The sequence below is a fragment of the Bacillus rossius genome, chromosome 7 (assembly GCF_032445375.1).
Source record: "Bacillus rossius redtenbacheri isolate Brsri chromosome 7, Brsri_v3, whole genome shotgun sequence".
Classification (NCBI taxonomy): Eukaryota; Metazoa; Arthropoda; class Insecta; order Phasmatodea; family Bacillidae; genus Bacillus; species Bacillus rossius.
Genome location: NC_086335.1, coordinates 65,739,092 through 65,758,673, shown reverse-complemented (window position 1 = coordinate 65,758,673; position 19,582 = coordinate 65,739,092). Strand labels below are relative to the sequence as shown.

At 40.2% G+C, this 19,582-nt stretch overlaps 1 protein-coding gene across 2 annotated transcripts in view; it reads left to right on the top strand.

Annotated features, from left to right (window-relative positions):
• Window positions 1-3,497: 3,497 nt before the first annotated feature.
• LOC134534235 (protein Skeletor, isoforms B/C) overlaps window positions 3,498-19,582 on the top strand; it is a 168,495-nt gene continuing 152,410 nt past the window's right edge. For both annotated transcript variants that reach the window (XM_063372516.1, XM_063372515.1), the window contains exon 1: window positions 3,498-3,734. In XM_063372516.1, coding sequence (XP_063228586.1) covers window positions 3,677-3,734 — 58 coding nt within the window. In that variant the 5' untranslated portion in view covers window positions 3,498-3,676. The remainder of the gene's footprint in view (window positions 3,735-19,582) is intronic.

The window sequence follows — 19,582 nt, the reverse complement described above, 5'->3', positions numbered from 1 at the left end:
GTGGCTTTGGTGATGGGGTTAGTATTTTGTACAGGATAAACCTTATTTAAGTTTACAAGTGAATAGCACCACACACATACGTGCCTTACCCGAGATTCTAACACAGAATACCTTTAAGATAAGATTGAGTTTTAATCAACTTCGCCATAGAAGTTGGCTTCATACTGGAAGTCTATGTTAGGATTATCACTGAATATAGGTAAACAAGTATTCAGTTGTATAATCATGTGTTTTGTGGTGAGACTAGGATAAGCATATCCTCAGCTAGACGTGCAAAAAAAAATCAGCGTACATTCAATTAAAGAACAGGAAAGAACAGGAAAAAGTTCTAAATTGCAAAGTTTGAGCATATAACAGAGGATATTGTTAGTATTGTGTTACAGGTATTTTGTTTATGAAACATTTTCTCTTGTCGCTACAAGGGTTGTTTGTGCGCTACTGATTTGAACCTGTGTTCTGTACTGTCATGTCCGACATTGGAACGGAATCCTTTCCTATTATAATAAACAAGGAGCGACATTAGAAAAAAAAAACGGTTGTCTGTAAAGTCGGTTTACGGACGATAGTTTAACGTAACAACGTCATAACAAAACATTGATGAAATTATTTCATACTTTTATGAATAAAATTGAATATTTTTTATTGAATTATCACTATTTTGTATGGATACAAAGGAGTGAAATGAAATCTACAATTTAATTGTGCCTCGAAAAAGTCAAATCGATGGTTGTTCCAATCGAGTGGAAGAGAGATAGATGCGGCGCAAGCGTACAATGAGCGTAACGGGACACAGCGTAACGGGATAATGTGTGTAACCGGACACTTTTTCGTGCGTGCAGCCTGCGTTCATCGATTCAATAGACGTTGTCACGTCAAAAATAGTTTAACCAGACAAATGAGGTTATTTCATTGTTGACGTAGGGCATAATACGATTAAAATGTTCATTTGTAATCGGAGCGTGTTAAAAAAAACGTCCTGTGGGTCGCGACCCCCGAGTTGCATATCGTCCTTCGTTGGTGGGAGAGGAACGGATTGGCGGTTGAGTGGCGTGAGAGTCATGGGGGAGGGGGAAGGTGGAGGGGGGACGTCAGTCACTGCGTCCTGCGTGTCAGTTCCGCTTCTCTCGCCCTTTGTTCTGCAAATGGCGATGGGTTCGCGTGGACGCACGCGGTAACCTCGCAACGGCACATTTAAATGCACAGAAAGTTCTAAGTAAAAAAAAGAAAGAAAGAAAAAAAAGAAAAAAGAAAACACGTGAAGTGAAAGGCCGCTGGAATCAGTTCCGGAGTCTCTAACCAGGGTCACTAGACGTTATCTTTTGTTCGGACATGACCTCTTTTCGTAGCCTCGTTAGCAGTCCGGGCGGGTTTTATAAGAAGTAAAAACCAGTACGTGTAAAACGTGTCCGAAAAAAAAAAAAGAGTTGGAAGTGATTTATTGCGAGAGACGAGACACGCATAGTTGTTTACACGCCACTTAGTTTTCTGGTTCGTATTACCTTACAGTTATTTCTCCATTTATATTTAATTTTAATAGACTTAAAAAAAATGTGGAGGTTGTTCTCAATTCGTCTGCACGTATATTTTTTATGTATGTTCGGGCATAACTTCTTTGTTTATGAACCGATTTTAAATATTTTATTTTGGCTTTGGCTTCAATATGGCTCCAAGGTGGTCCCATTTCAATTTCATTGTTACTGGATTTTGTACTTCGAAGATACACCAGGCAACTCAAAATCAAATATGATATGTATAGTGATTGATGTATTGTTAGGTTCATTACAATCCCTAAACAAGATGTGTCCCTAACTATCGTAAAGGATGTGCCTGACTGGATCTGGATTAAGAACAGCACAAATTTGTAGATTAAGTTATTATGTATATTATGTCAATACTATAGGAACCTTGCTATAGAACTAATCAGAAACACATAGGAAATCTTTAGCAAAAAATTACAGCATAAATACGGTGAATTGATTTATTGTGTGTGAAGAATGCAATTTTTAATATATGTTATAAGTAAAAAGGATAATTTTATAGTATATAATGTCAATTACAGAACAACAATGCTCTTTCGTTGTGTGGTCTTTTCAATAATTTATTTTATTCTAAATCAGACAATGCTGTTTCTGCCAAGATTTTCACATTACTGAGAAATACATACACCTGGCATTTAGGGAAATTTTTGTATCCTAGGTCTATAACAGTATAATAATTACATAATAAACAGTAAGTTCCTAGTTACAACAATCGAAAAAAAAAAAATTAAGTATTAATTTGGAGTACAAAAATTTTATTTTTTTGATTTTAAGTAAGCATGTTACTTTTGTGTATTTTGAATTCAGTTATTTTTTTAAAGTGGTTTATTTAAGTAATTTACTGCGTTGTACAATCTGAATAAATAATTAGCTATGACTGTTCATTTTTCTCTAATATACGAACATTAATTTGTATTGCATGCAATGAAATACTCAACATAACATGACATAACTAAACTATTGTGCAATCTCTAGTTTTTTCGGTCTTCAGTTGATTTTAAATGTTCTATTTTTGTATTCTACTCAACTAGTAGGCTAACACTATTTCTAACGATTTCACTTTTTCAACCCTTCGTTTGACGTTGGTAGATCTGCTACAGTCCACAATCTCTACATACAGTAAATGAATACTCAGTGAGTTGAAAACATATCTAACGAATGACTTCTTAAGCATGGCAGCGGGCGTATATGTGATCGTCATTCAGTTATTAGCCTTCACGCAATGAGTAAGGACGAAAGTTTGCACTTCGACAAGTTCTGGAATATGAATTTTCATTACACTTTTTTTTTTCTTTTCGGAAATGGAGGTTTTCAGCATTGAAACACTGGTGTGAATATAAATTAGCGAGCAGTGAAGGAATTGGCACAAAAATAGGTGTGTGAAGCTTTTACAAAAGCTACTCTGATCTGATAGTTGACTTTCAGTAGTTTTGCAATGACCGTCTTTTTATTGAAGTGATACTCCTAATGCGACTTCCAACAAGGTTGCATTAAACGTTTGACTCTACCATGGAGAATAACGCTACCATGGAGAATTATATGCATGCAATTAAAAACTATTTTTTAATGATGCCAAGGAAGTATAACTTCTCACGCGCGTACCTAAGTACACGCACCCATTTTTTCTTTATTATCTTCACATCTGTTGGTGCCTGAAGCAGATTCGCTGGCATAGAGATCAGAGATATATAATTAGCCTTCTAAAGTGATGATCCGGGCCCAAAGGAAGTCGGAGAGCCACCCCTTGCTACCGAAAAGAAACGACGCGACGGCGAGTATTTGCCACGAGGATGATTTGAACCGCTCTGGCCCGGTGTCGGCGGCGTCCGCAGGGCGCATGCGCGCGAGCGCTGCCCGCCCACCGGCCCCATTAGCTCCTCCCCTCCACCGGCTCCCGGCCAGCGCGCAGCTCGCTCCGCGCACAGCCGCCAGGCGGCTCTGCCGTCGCCCCCCGCCGGCCAGTCTGACACGACCACCGCGCGAGTGCACACCTATCGCTCCCCTCCCCCCCTGCAAGAACCAACTATTATGCGGCGCTGGTCGCTGTGAGTGAAGTGCATAACGGACGCTCGCTTTTAATTTTCGTTTAGTTTTTTTTTTCCTTCCCGAAAAATCGGAACCGTGAACCAGCCGGCACCATGGATATTTCAGCCACCAACTTCGTCCTGATCCTGATAGTCACCGGCCTACCGTCAGGTAACGTGCGGCTGTTTAAGACGCCACCCATTGTGTACGTTGTCTCTCTAGATTCTGTGCTAGATGTACTGGTAACTAGCGTCTTGATTAGAAAATGTCCTACAAAGTTGTCTTGAATCTCTGATACGTAGGCATCCCGCGGTACACGACTAACGGTACGCTCCATTGTTGTCTATATGCCTGGGCGCAAGGAGCTTTTGGAACACTTTTTTCAGTTCGAAAGTTGTCGCCAATACTCGCCTGGTTTATTCCTGTTGAATCTGGAAAAGTTGGGGGGAATTTAATCAAGTTTTTTATTTTGTTATAAAATTTAATTTATTTTAATTTTTTCACAAAAAAATAATTACCTTTATTTAAAAAATACGCATTTGCAGACGCTTTCTAGAGCATAAATGTCCAGAACACATCACAAATAAGTAAAAATGTACTGTTTTGCTAAATATTGGATATTCAAACATGAAATTCCAATGTCCAACATTCACTTATATTACCAATAAATTTTGTTTTTACCATTGGAACGTACTAATGTAAACTACAGTTCGTTTCGCAACAGCGAATCCAAAATGGTCCTCGTTGTTACGTCTTTGCCAAAAGCCTATTTTTAGTTTAGTTTCTTTTCTACATTAGACTTTTTTTTTGTGAGTACAAGCCGAAAAAAAAAATTGACAAGTAATGTTATGCAAAATACAAAGCGTTTCACAACAAAGCGTCTCCGCTTCTTGACTGGCGTGATTTATGTTGTGCCAATCACTTGATACCTTCTTGCACAGGGCACTCTGGGACGTTGCCTGATCGATTCGGGGAGGTACCGGCTAATCCCTTACAGAGTTTCAGTCGAACATTACGATTGAAATGTTTAGCATTTTCATTTTAATATGTGGAAAATCTTGTTATTAGTCTTAGGAAAATACCGAAGTTTTGCAATCGTGCACATACTTCTGTTGTCTGGCTGATTTGGTAGTGTGGTCTTGTTTTACAAAATTTATGATGACCTCTTCATCAGCTATTGTGTTGTACAGCATGTGACAAACATGCGAAGATAAAATATAATTACTGCGCCATAAATAATCATAAAGCATAGTTTCCAGAGAAAAAAGTCATATTTTACTGTGACAAGTTTGGGGGACTGTTGAATGATAGCTGCAACGCATGAGTTGAGAATTGTTGATAAATGTTTTCCCAAATTAAATTTATTAATGGCTTGCCGTAGAAAAAAATTTCGGGAATCGGAATGCTAAATCAAGATGGCTAACTGTTAATGATTGTTAAGTGAAGCAATACACGGCGTAACTAAAGTGTTAACGAACACTGCGACGATCAGGAGTGAGGCACTTGATGAGGGGTCTCAGGAGTGGGGCCTTCGATCGAATGCTTGCATAACAGAAAAACAAATCGTTGATTAATTTCGCGTTAATCTAAAACTCAAATAGTTATACCTCAATGCTGCTTTTGCTATTGGCTCACAACTCACCTTGATGACTATGGGCCAATGAAAAACACTCGACCAAAGCTGCATTGAATCTCAGGGACACTAAGTTGCAACTTCTCATATGAAATCAGCCAATGAGTGGGTGACATCTACCCGAGTATACGTAAAACTGTGGAGTCCCGCAAAATTTTTTCCAGTCCCTACGAATTTTTGTATTCTTTAGTAATTAGAGACGGGGGAAATTTCACTGGTTCAATGATCTGCAGGATATACTCCTCAGCCCTGCGTACTTACGCAATCGCATACTTGCTCACTCGCTCACTACATTCTCATACCTCTGTCTGTGAAGCAGTGGCGGATCCAGGGGGGGGGGGCGCACCAGGGGCAAGTGCCCCCGCCCCCCGAAAAACCAGTTGTCTACTACATTATTTTGCCGACAAAAATGATTGTTTCTGAAACCAATAAAATATTTTAATATAATTAATGAATTTCTTGTAGAATCATAAAATCTGGTGGTTGGATGTTATGTGTAGTGTGAGTATATTAATTAAAAATTTAGTAATTTTAAGACATTTTTTCTCCGGCTATTCTGAAATCCTAGAGGTGAACCTCTGGATCCGTCACTGCTGTGAAGTTTCTCTTCTAATGCGCATGGCGACTACGAACTCATTTTGTGTTTCTTTATTTTAAAAGGATGTCAACGTGCTGAATAGCATAGTAGGGGATAGTTTACAAATCAGCTCACTCTAAACACACTCATGCCCACGGCGAGGTTCGAGCGCATGATCTCAGTGTCATGATCAAGCGCACTGACTGTTTCACCAGCGGGTTGGCTCCCAGACATGTCTGCGTCTCTTTAATGTGCAGGAATGAATTATCAATCATCGGCAACTTGCAAGCGGATTCTGGATACTCAGTAACAAAGGAAAATACAGCGACATAGTGAATCTCCAAGCGATGTTTTGAGGCGAATATTGGCTAAAAGAAGAAACAGACTAATTAGTTGGACATATTTTGAAGCGTTGTGAAGGCAATCCAGATGAAAATCGAAAATGAAAACTATAACAGCTTGTGAAGTGAAAACGTGATTCAAACCGAAAACTCCCAGTTCCTATTAGGCTACCTGCGATATAAAAAAAAAAACCAACCCTAGAATTTTGGACAGGTAAGGCTCCGTAGAAAATGATGAATATAACAAACACTTTAATTTAATATACACGAAATACTTAAATTTTTTTTTTTAATATTTTGAAAATTAAAATAATTTGTGATTTTTAAAAATATTAAAAAAATTTTTTCATAAAAAAATTAGATTTTAATAAAGAATTTCTTGAAAAACTTCATTGTGGGTTAATTGTTTCTGGTCATTGAGTAATCTTCCTTAGATTAGATTCAACAAACACCAGAATTGCAACCATATTGGCAGTGCGATTCTTATGAAGGCGTTCAATTGAATAGAGTTCGCAACAACATTAGCATGCTACAATTCAGATATGCCTTAACATATATTCGCGATCAACATGATCCTTTCATTAGCTCTGGAAAATTGACACAACAGTGGTTGGTAGATTCATATTGGCAAGAGGAGGCCAACAACTTGAAACAGATATACGTGGCCAAAACGTTTGAAGCTAAGCCACGGCTCGGTACTTTAATAACTGGAAAAGAAAAGTTGAAACTATCCGCCTCGTCAAAATATGACGCCATTACCCCAAGCGTATTATCTTTGCGCCACGGACTCTGAAGCAATGCTAGGAGGAACATGTTAGCAAAGAGCAATGAAAATGTTTCACTGAGGCGCACAAAAACAGAATTCATAAAGCGTTACAGAGTCAATTAGTCAGCGAGGAGCGTATTTATATAATTTATTTTGGTTTATTTTGCGGTCTTAACTTTTGCAATAGGTTGCATTACACATCTCCACGAATATTTCATTTCCATTCCTCGGGTTTCATTTCGCATTTTCTTTCTTCGAGACCTCGTTTTTGCTCGTGATAGTAGGCTGCTAAACACGTAACGCACTGGAGATATTTATGTAACCTGTATTTGTCACGCAAGGCATGTGTAGCGTTTTTCCCCAAAATTATTCAGTAGTAAATATTTGTCTATTGGTTGGTGGCCGTTACGTCTTTAGAAGTGAAAATTCACAGTTCAATAATTCATTCTGTAAATAGTGTAGAAAAAAGTCACTATCCTTGTCTGTCTGTTTGTGCACTCACTTCTTCTAAACCAAACAATGGATTCTGATGCGATTTTCACCGTCATTCATAGAATTTCTTCTGGAAGGTTTATGTGTATAATACAATCATATTAAATTTAAAAAAATAACAGAGAAATCTCGATGATTTGTAATCAAGTCGTAAAAAGATGCTTTAGGTTGCTTACATGGCTTATGCTGACTTACACATGACTGATACATGAAATTAATGTAATACAGAATTATAGGTCTTAAAAAAGGCCTACAATAAATCCGCGATAACATAGAATATCTTCTAAGAATTACTCACGGTAACAATATTTATTTTTAAAATTGGTTAAAAATTAATTAGTTATTTTTGAAGATATTTTGACTGAAATAGTACTAATCCTTACCAAATTAAATATGTTGGTTGCATTAGGCATTTAATTTAGGTCAAAATTGATCTTTACACCATATACTAAGCGATCCATCATTTGGATTTCGTGGATTTCTTCTGTACCAACGGATCTGCCGTTTAAATTTAAACGACTTCAATTCCCAGTAAAACTTTTTTCTTCTTTTCGATAGGAGTAAAGAAAGCATACGGTAAAACATTCACAGTGTTTCAGGAGTAGATCTGAGCTATACGTAGCACTTTCGCGCGTGACTTATAAACAAAATAGGTTTGTGTTGCCTCATGAGAGAAAATCTGTCAACGTTGTTTACAAAGATTTTCATTTTTTTTGGTTTTGGCAATACATGTTAGTATGTATTTATATACCCATATTTAAATATAGGGCACTTACGAGAACTTTATACTTATAAGTATTTACTTTACTTATTAAATCTAGATGACGCCACATTAGTAGAGACCGGAAAAATTCGCGAATTCATTTCGCGATAGGCTAATATACAAATACTTACACCTCAGTGCTGCCTCTGCTATTGGCTCACAACTCACCTGGATGACTCTGGGCCAATGAGAAACGCCCGACCAAAGCTTTATCGAATCACAGGCTGCTACGTTGGGACGTCCCACAATACAGCAGCCAATGAGTGGGTGACATTTGACCGAGTGTACGTAGAACTATGGAGTTCATCCTGCAGGTCATTGAACCCGCGAATTTTTCCGGTCCCTACACATTAGTATAAGCCGGGTCGGGTCGCTGGTGTACTATAAAGAATGTGTATATCTAATAATTCACTTGAATGATAAAACTGAACAGTGAAGTACAGAATGTGTGCAGTCGCGAGGCGGACCGAGTGTAGCCGTGTGCTCGAGGAGCGGCGGACAGCGGGTCGAGTGTGTGTCGACAGCGGGACGTGAACGCCGATTCTTGCCCGAAATACTGCCTCATCCTCTTCCACCTCTCTCCTGATCGTGGGCTTTTTTGACGTGACAACGTCTAATCAATCGATTAACGCCGGCTGCACGCACGAAAAAAGTGTCCCGTAACGCACATTGTCCCGTTACGCGGTGTCCCGTTACGCTCATTGTACGCTTGCACCGCATCTATCTCTCTTCCACTCGATTGGAACAACCATCGATTTGACTTTTTCGAGGCACATTAAACTTGAAACACTCCCAATCGTTTCCTACTTTTCCTATCATCGTCCTATCCTTAACAGAATAACACAGATTGGAAGAAGTTAATTAGCAAACATGTATAAAAGTTATAATTAAAATAATCTGTTCGTTAAAGTAATAAACATATTTGAATTAATGAGTGCAAAAAAAAAAGTAAATTTATCAATTAAATTGTAGATTTCATTTCACTCCTTCTTTGTATCCATACAAAATAGTGATAATTCAATAAAAATGATTCACTTTTATTCATAAAAGTATGCACTCATTTCATCAATGTTTTGTTATGACGTTGTCAAGTTAAACTATCGTCCGTAAACCGACTTTACAGACAACCATTTTTTTTTAAAATTGAAACGCCTTTACTGAGGGGTCCACAATTTTCTAGCGTTACGGAAATTCCGATCCCATGAGGTGAATAGTAAGGTACGTGTTGGGGTTAACCGGTAGAGGAGGAGACGACAGGGGAGAGATAGAAATGACGCAGCGTACTTGAACCAAGCGCGGCTCCAGAAGAAGGGCGCAGGGGGCGTTAGCCCCTTCCGAGCCCAAATTTTACTTCTTATTTCTTTGTAGGGAATATTAATGTTAACTTAAATACTTTCGTTAATGTGCTAAACTCTTCTTTCAATCAAAATTTGTACTAAAATACTAAATGTCAGTATTTGAGACCATATATGTTGTGGATATCCCAAAGGCAATGTCATGATTGTTAACCGCATCCTCCTGTGTGTGAGAGCCCTGCCCGAGAGGTCTTCCTGGAACCGCCATTGACTTGAACACTTGCATACTTGCATACTTACACGCCGGCACACTTGCACGCTGGCATTTTTTTTGCACAATTGCATACTTGCACACTTCTACACTTGCATACATGCACACTTGCATATTTTCCCACTTGCATATTTTCCCATTTCATACTCGAATGCGTACACACTTTCATACGTGTTATCTTGCATACTTACATATATTGTAGACTTGCATACTTGCACACTTACTTAATTGCTTACTTTACACTTGTAGACTTGCGACCTCAGCCAACGAGAATTCTGCTTCCTATAGGTTACCTAATAATTTAATAAGCAAGAAGTTGCGCTTCTGTCGCGCGTAGACTCCACTGACATGTTTTTTTTTTTTTCCGTTACGCTCTGATTAGTCATCGCCTCAGCTTACCCTACTGGCTGTAAATAAGTCTCAGAACACAGCAAGAAGTTTTGACGTCCGCCTCCGTGAAAGTTCCGGCGGCGGTGTTTCTTGCTCGCCTCTGGTAAGTGGGGTACCGCACGGCACCAGGAGAGAGCTGCTAGCTCCCGGGGGGCTCGTCGCTCGGGTTCAACAGCCCCGCGCGCTCACGCCCCCTCCCGCCCCTCGGGCCGATCCACTTGTCAACCCGCTTGCGCGCGCGGTTCCGTTCCTCGCCGCTCCTGCGCGCCTCGTGCCGCTGACCCCCGCTCCCTGGGGCGCTGTCACAACTTAGAAACACAGAACTTAGAAACACACAACCTAGAAACACACAACCTAGAAACACACAACCTAGTAACACACAACCTAGTAACACACAACCTAGAAACACACAACTTAGAAACACACAACTTAGAAACACACAACCTAGAAACACACAACCTAGAAACACACAACTTAGAAACGCACAACTTAGAAACACACAACCTAGTAACACACAACCTAGTAACACACAACCTAGAAACACACAACTTAGAAACACACAACTTAGAAACACACAACTTAGAAACACACAACTTAGAAACACACAACCTAGAAACACACAACTTAGAAACACACAACTTAGAAACACACAACCTAGAAACACACAACCTAGTAACACACAACCTAGTAACACACAACCTAGAAACACACAACTTAGAAACACACAACTTAGAAACACACAACTTAGAAACACACAACCTAGAAACACACAACCTAGAAACACACAACTTAGAAACGCACAACTTAGAAACGCACAACTTAGAAACGCACAACTTAGAAACGCAAGACTTAGAAACACACAACTTATAAACTCACCTTAGCAACGCACAACTTGGAAACACACAACCTAGAAACACACAACTTAGAAACTCACCTTAGAAACGCACAACTTAGAAACACACAAATTGGAAACACAAGATAGAATCTTCTAAGTTGCGTGTTTCTAAGTTATGATAGTTCTAAGTTGTGATAGTTCTAAGTTGTGTGTTTCTAAGTTGTGATAGTTCTAAGTTCCGACTTTCTATGATACAGCTTTTCTAAGTTGCGTGATTCTGCATTGTGTGTTTCTATGTTTACGTGTTTCTATGTTTACGTGTTTCTAAGTTTTGATCGTTCTAACTTATGACAGTTCTAAGTTACGTGGATTTTTTTCGAGTTTTACTAAGTTATGACTGTTCTAAGTTGTGTGTTTCTAAGTTATGTGTGGTTCCCCCGCGGGGAATGTTTTGTTATGACGTTGTCACGTTAAACTATCGTCCGTAAACCGACTTTACAAACCAATTTTTTTTCATACCGCGCCTATGGAAGTGTAACTTCGATAGCGAGAATCGTCGAAGGGTGTCTGCAAACCAAGGCCCTGTTGATGGGATCGTTCGGAACTTTGAGATGAAGCGACACACCGCGCACTGCGCGCGCTCTCGGCGGGTGTGACGGTGACGTCAGAGAGGGTTCCAGAGGAGATGCGCATCTCATCTCCTCATCTCCGCTGTTCAGGTCCATGTCCGTCCTGGTCCGTTAAGGCCCCCGCCTACCCGGGCACACACACACTGTGCGCAGAGCTTCAGGAAAAACAACGCGATTTGATAACTACTCGAGATATCCGAGTGGGGTCTGCTTACGAAAAGCATTTAAAGAGTTCGCGGAGGGGCCGAAAAGCATACTTTTGATTCCGGATTAAGTTTTTAAAACTGGATTTTTTTAGAAGAGAAAAAATTGGCTAAAAACGCATGTTTTCCAGAGTAATTTTTAGGCGTAAAAACAACCGGTACAGATTCTTGAAAGCACTTAAGGGACTTGCATTACCCCTTTATCGTAATTTCTCAAGCGATATAATGTTACGGTCACCGCTCAGATCTCACAGTTATCCCGTGACGACGAGAAGACTGCGCGCCAGTTCAGAGGCGACACCGCGCTAGAAGCACCAGCGAGCGTCGCGCTCATCATCCCGCCTCACTGACACACACACGCCCCTGACGAGGCGGACGGCTGCAGCCGGACGGGTCCTCAGCCCCTCGTAGCGTGGACGACCACCCTGCCCCCCTCCTCACCCTCACGCTGCCAGCGAGGCGCAAGTCCTGTACTCTCCTCCCCTCCCCTTGCCATGAACCCGGTGCGCCCGAGTGCACTTGGCGCGCACCCCTCCGCAGCCGACGAGAACAGCGAGCTGCACCTCACCGCGCGTCGCAGCACCGGAAGCCTAAGATGTCCATCAAGTTCTGTCCCTGCCCGAACACGCCCGAATATCCACCTTCGGCCAACCTCGGGATTTGTTTTATTTTTTTTTTTTTTGCGCAGGAAAAATGAATTCAAATATTTAAAAAAGGACGGTTAGGTTAGCTACATTAAAACACTTTAAAACACTATATGGACGGTTGGTTAGGTTAGTATAGCTACGTTAAAATAAACAGGGCAATATAAATGTAAATAAACAAACGCGAGGTTGGCCGAAGGTGAATATTCGGGCGTGTTCGGGCAGGGACAGAACCTGATGGACATCTTAGGCTTCCGGTGCGACTCGCGGCTCTCTGTGGTCCTACACCACTCGCGTACACATGCTTTCATTTATACTTCTCTAGGCGCGCTTTCAAAACAAAAAGTGAAGAGTGAATTTTTAACGATTTTTTCACGGGATGGAAAAAAAAAAGCTCTTTTAAATCTTGTACTTTAGTGACTGATTATGAATACTTACTGGTCCATGTCATTTAAAAAAAAATATTTGTCATGAATTTTGTTGATAGAAATTGCGTTTTTATACTTTTTTCAAATGTATTTAAACAAGTGAAGATGTGTTCCCGTATGTATAATTTACTTGCATTATCACGACAGCGGTGAGCGCAGAGTGACCAGCGCGTGCCGTCTCTAGTGACCGACCTCGCTGTCGTCCAGAGGTTAATCACACACAGAAATTTTTTTTTCTGTACTTTTACAAAAGATTCCTTCAGAAACCAAAGAAATAGTTTTTAATACTACAATAAATATATGGTACATTTGTACAATAGATGGCTATGGTTTTTGTTTTCCACATATGAAACAATTTTTTTTTTTCGAAATAGTACTGAGTAATTCTTACGACAATTGGCGCATAATTTTATATTTTAATAGGTGTTTCATTGGAGAATAATTTTTTTAACCATGGTTAACATAGCTGAATGTTCAACAATTTGACTTAATTTTGTTGTATTATGCCTATTAATATGCACATTTATTACTGGAAAGCTATTGAGGGAACGGTTCACAAAAAAAAAAAAGTTAACTATTGGAGAACGACACAAAAGCATAAAAGACCCTTGTGAGAATCGGAACCCAGTAAATACTGCGAGCACTATATCGTAGTGATGCAGTTGTTTTCACGTAAATGCTTCCGGTCCCCTATGCGCATATTAATAAAATAGGCATAATACAAAAAAAATTAAGTCAAATTGTTGGAACATTCAGTTATGTTTTCCATGGTAAAAAAAAATATTCTCCAATGAAACACCTATTAAAATATAAAATTATGCGCCAATTGTCGTAAGAATGACTCAGTACTATTTCGAAAATGTCCAAATTTGTAATGGTCTATATTTTACACGAGTTATTTCCTGTTCCGTCTACAAAAGAAGAAAAGTAAAACGGTGGAGTGCAGAAGGCGGTTGTCGCGAGAGAGGGCTGGTGTCTTCGCGGCTCCTGCGTGTGGATGCTGTCCAGGACTCCCGCTGAGAGAGATGGATGAACGAGATGTCCCGGGACAACGGGCGCGAAAAGACGTGGAGAAATGTTCCTTCGTCCCCGGCGTGGCGGCAGCCGAGTACAACACCCCCCTCCCCCTGCCCTTCACACCCTGCCACGAGTACTAGCCGCGGAGAGAGAAAAAAAATCGTGGACATGACGCACTACCTGTAAACCCGACCAAATCTCGAAACCTTTCCCGTCATCCTCATATTGACACCACACATTATTTTCACTATTATTTTTTTTGCCGTGACAACGTCTAATAAATCAATGAACGCCGGCTGCACGCACGAAAAAGTGTTCCGTAACGCACATTGTCCCGTTACGCTCATTGTACGCTTGCGCCGCAATCTATCTCTCTTCCACTCGATTGGAACAACCATCGATTTGACTGTTTCGAGACACATTAAAATTGAAACACTCCCATTCGTTTCCTACTTTTCCTATCATCGTCCTATCCTTAACAGAATAACACAGATTGGAAGAAGTTAAATAGCAAACATGTATAAAAGTTATAGTTGAAATAATCTGTTCGTTAAGGTAATAAACATATTTGAATTAATGAGTGCAAATAGAAGTAAAATTTTATCAATTAAATTGTAGATTTCATTTCACTCCTTCTTTGTATCCATACAAAATAATGATAGTTAAATAAAAAATTATTCAATTTTATTCATAAAAGTATGCAATCATTTCATAAATGTTTTGTTATGACGTTGCAACGTTAAACTATCTTCCGTAAACCGACTTTACAGACAAACCAATTTTTTTTTTCCTTCGTAAATCCGGGACGCCAAAGCGATCTCTCGGTACTCGAACCGGAGAGGGGGGCCCGGGAGCAGGGATTACGGGGAGGGTCGGGTGTTGTTTGACGGGGCCCGCCCCGTGTTTGCACAGCGCGGCAATCACCGCGTGCTGCCCCGTGGGGAGGGTGAGGGGGGAGAGGGGGTAGGCAAACAGAAATAAGAGCGATGAAGGGGGGGGGGCGGGGTCCTCCCCCTCTCTGGAAGGACCCGGGCTGCCTGGGGCCCGTGCTCTGGTCCCGTCGCGTCGGTCCTCTGCTGCAGCGCGGTGCAGCCAGAGGGGTGGTTGCAGCTTTTCAACCGGGCCTGGCGGTCTGGGGTGCGGTGTTGCCCCCCAAGTGAAGGTGGTCCGGGGTGCAACCCCCCCCCCCTTCTTCTCCTGGGCCGGGAAATTAAAAAAAATATTTTTTTTTTTGGTCTGTTAAGTCGGTTTACGGACGAACGTGACAACGTCATAACAAAACATTGATGAAATGATTGCATACTTTTATGAATAAAATTGAATCATTTTTATTGAATTATCACTATTTTGTATGGATACAAAGGAGTGAAATTAAATCTACAATTTAATTGATAAATTTACTTTTACGTTGTCACGTCAAAAAAAAAACATTTGATTGTTAGTTTTTCAAAGCTTTCTCAGACTATTTTCACCTACAATTCACAAAATAATTGCTAACATTCTCTTTTCACCCCAAAAGATTCATTATATTTATCACTTAAGCAGTTACCTACTGATGTCCTTGGAAATTCTTTCTACCTTTAAAATACTCTCATTCCCGAGAGGGGAGTGTTTCCTGATTGGCTGCAGCTGTGGATTCCTCTTCCATCAGGGCGAGAGTGTTCAATACAATTTCTTGGACGGTACCTCCATTGCAGTTTTGCACTGTTTGTCATGGAGACAATTCAAGTTCGCAAATTAATAAATAAAAGGATTTCAGTCATGAAAAAAAAAAACAACAGCACGGACGAATGACTAAATTCTTTCAACGGAATTCTTGTGCTGTCTGACACTTAAGTTTGAATTGCGTTCGTCTGTGCTGTCGTCGTTGTGTCGTCCGTAATACTTGTTGGATTTTATCTGTTCGACATGGCTGATTTAGGCTTTGTTCTCTGTGGAGGTTTAAGTTTTCATTTTTATTTATTATTTTGCGTTCTTGAATTTTTTTTCCATGGCAAACAGTTCAAGACAAATGTATCTGATTTGAAACAGAATACACTATGGTTATTTGAATTTGAAATAGTTATCTTATTTAACTAAGTAAGTTTTTCTTTCAATAAAATTAAAGTATAAATAACTTATTTAAAAAAGACCTGATTATAAACACTACCAATATACAGCAGACAATGTCAAAATTCATACTAAATGTCTAGCCTTTTCATCTATTCCCCTTTACGAAATATACTGACTTCGGAATATATTTAAAAAAAATTAAGCTAACATTTGCTTGTTGTTACTCAAAAATGTTATTTTAAAGCTATTACCAACGGCATTTTGAAGTGATATTCTAGCCAGCAAACGAAGGCTTAGTAATGTAGAAAGAGTTATATTTTTCCGTTCGCGATTCTCACATGTAAATACGCAAAAATTGACATGAAAATGTTATATATAAGTAAAGATTGGTTTTGAATGTCTGAGTCATTTAAAGAAGGAGGGTGTCGAAGGCTGCGAGGCGTGTTCCGTCACACCCCGCGGGCGCAGTTGGCACGAACGGGCGCGGTGCGACTGTCCTCGGGGCCCGGACCTTGCGGTCGCGACCTGGATCCTCTCGCGAGGCGGGCAAGTGGACCAGTGGGTCAGCCCGCTGTCTCCCGGTGAGCCCCGGGCTACCAGCCAGGCCGCAACCTCCGCCTGTCACGGCCAGGATCTGCTTAGCGGGAGACAAGCATCACCATGCACCAAGGGTGTAGAAGTAGAGCTTGCCTTAATGTGATTGCTAAGCGTTGTTCAGGCGTCATTGGTTCTCGGAAGTTGGCATGTTCCTTGCATAATTCTTTTTCAACGTGACAAAGAATGTGGTAAAAAAAAAACTATATTTCGTCATTCCGAAGTAAATGTTAGAAGCGATGTTCATCTGCAATCAAATTGTGGTATTAAGTGTTGCAAATTCTCCATATTTCCAGCGTTCAACGTTTATTGGATGAACCCACTGCCGTGTGTTTCGTTTGTTGACATCTTCCATCATGGGCAACTGCGAGTAACAGAAGTTCTTCATCTGAAGATAAGTCAGTTTCGTGCATCAACAACATCATCGTCTGACACAATCTACGATGTACTGACGAGCAGTCGCAGGTTGTAACGCTCCCTCTCCCGCCTCCCGCCTCCCGCCTCCCGCGTTGGTTTGAGCGTGCCTTGACCAAGTACCAAGGGTGTAGGTTCGTGATGGGAGTAGTATACCTGTGGAGCTTGAGTCGACCAGGTCCTCCGAGCGCAGGGATGCTGGGAATAGGGGGGGGGGGGGGGGGGGGGTTCGATGACCGACTGCCCTGACGTCACAGCGGCCATTTTGGATGACCTTTAACCTTCGAACTTTGACCTCGACCTTAAAAATTTGTCAAAAATTTCGCCAAAATTTCCAGTTTCCAGGAGAAAAAAAAATTATGTCAAATATCTCAAAAAATTCCACCTGATAAAAAATATTTAAAGTGCTTATTTAGTAACATAAATTCACTAATTAAATATAAATCTGAATATAATTAAGTCTCATTAGAGTAAAAAAAAAATATTTTGATGCAGAGATTGAGTTCTCCAGAATAACCAGAAAGAAGCACTCTCAGAACACCAGAAGAAGTCTCGCCAGGAATAACCAGGAGAACACGGAGAAACCCAACGTAAGCGTCACCATGAATAAAATATAAGAACCTGGAAAATTACCAACATAATATTGACAGGAATAGTCAGGAGCACACGGAGAAAACTGAACACATTTTCCTGAATCAAGATCTGTGAATAAAAAAAAAAAACAATTATTTTTTTTTAAATTTGGTTTATGCTATAACTCTAACCCTGCTGAACAAAGGAGAAGTTCACAAGCTGTCAGAAACAGTTTTTGTTATTTTTTTTTATTTCATTAATTGCTATTAATTTTTCCCCTTAAATTTGAATTACATTTGCGTACCCAGAGCCTTTAATACCGATTACGCACGCTCACCATTATCCAGGTACGTGTGGCAACACTGGGGAGAGACATCCGCCGGATGTGCGGCACGTGAGAACGCGCGCGCGCGTGGGAGAGGGGCACAAGGCAGGGGGGGGGGGGGGGTTCCCACGGGAACCTGGGCCGGGGTCGGGCGCCGACAGAGGGCTTCCGGGAGACAGCTCCGCAGATTCCCGCAACGGAGCTGCTCGTGGCGATGAACGACGGACGTGCGAACACCCAGATACATAGTCTCACGGTTCGTCTGGCTGGCTCCGACACAATGGTCAACACTGAAAATTAAAGAATACTCGAATAACGGACAACCACTTAACGAAGCACACATTTCCTTTTACAAGTCTGCTTTAATCTTATATCTCATAGGTTTATTCCTGGCTCGGGAATACTAGGAGTTATGTATATTTTTCTTATTATTCCTCTGTCCCATATAGTATCAATAACAATACTTGGTTTCTACTGGAGCTACGAGCTGTTTTATTTATCTCCTATATATGATCCATACGTGTAATTATAAGCACGCTTATATATTTACATCTTACCATTTAAGTTATGGTTCATCTTAAGTCGGGGATTTTTGTCAAAATAGTCTCAATTTTTCCTTCTGCAGTAGCCTAAATCGCCCTTCTTTTCTCTGTGTCTTCGTACTCAAACTATTTCAGTCGAAGACATTCACATTTCATTCTTCAAACCCTTTAAGTTGGAATCTTCTGTCTTCGACTACATGCATACTCCAAGTTTTACATACAACGATCTTCTATCGCTTAGAAACGTCTCCATTTCTTTTTTCCTCGTTAAAAAAACTCCGACTTAAAGAAGCTCAACTTTTATGCATCTATTCAATGAAGACAATCAATCCTTAATGAAGCATCGCCTTTCCTGATCGTCTGCAGCTGCGGGCCTTCTCGAGTGGAGATTGAAAGGCAGGAAGATTTTCCAAGAACCTCAGTGGCTGACTGCTACACTGATGTATGGCGACCGCGCAAGGTTGACCGAAAAGTCAGGTTAAATTTCTCGCCTTCGGCGCGGCTATAACTCCAGACAATTGGCTGATGCGAAAGCCTGCGATTTGCAATGTGTCAGATTATTTAATGGTCAGTAACGTGCAAAATGCTTATAATTAATGTATTTTGTTGTTTAATAAATTGCCTTCACAATTAAAAAATCTTTGTCGTGCAAAACCTAAAGAATTTAAATATAAGCTCAAGGAATTGTTAAAACCTCATTCTTTTAATTCTTTAGAAGAATTTTATGCCAGTAAATTTACATGGATTATAAGATGATTATTTTAAAATTTTTAGCAAAATGTGTTTGAAATATTAGTACTTTTGTGTTTTATAAATTTGTTATTTATAATGTCAATTCGTAATTTGTTTTTATAATGTGAAAATTAAATATTTGTTGTAAATAAATTGTAAAATAATTGTATAGACATGTCCAATACGGTGATGTGAAAAAACATATATAGTAATGTATTTACTGGACAAAATGAAATGAAATGAAATGAAAGTGATTCGTCGAGGTCCCCGATGTTCGGGCGGCGCCTGTGGCTAGGGCGACGTCCAGGTGGCCTCGTCAGACAGGGAGGGGAAGTCTTCTTTCCACAGACGAGAGAGCCAAACACCCGATCGTGCATCTTCGGTTTTTGTTTTGTTCATTGTAAAAGGTTAGGTCAGCTACATTATAAATACTTTAAAAAATTGTGGACGGTTGATTTGGTTTAGGATAGCTGCATTAAATATACTGTGAAATCATGTAAACG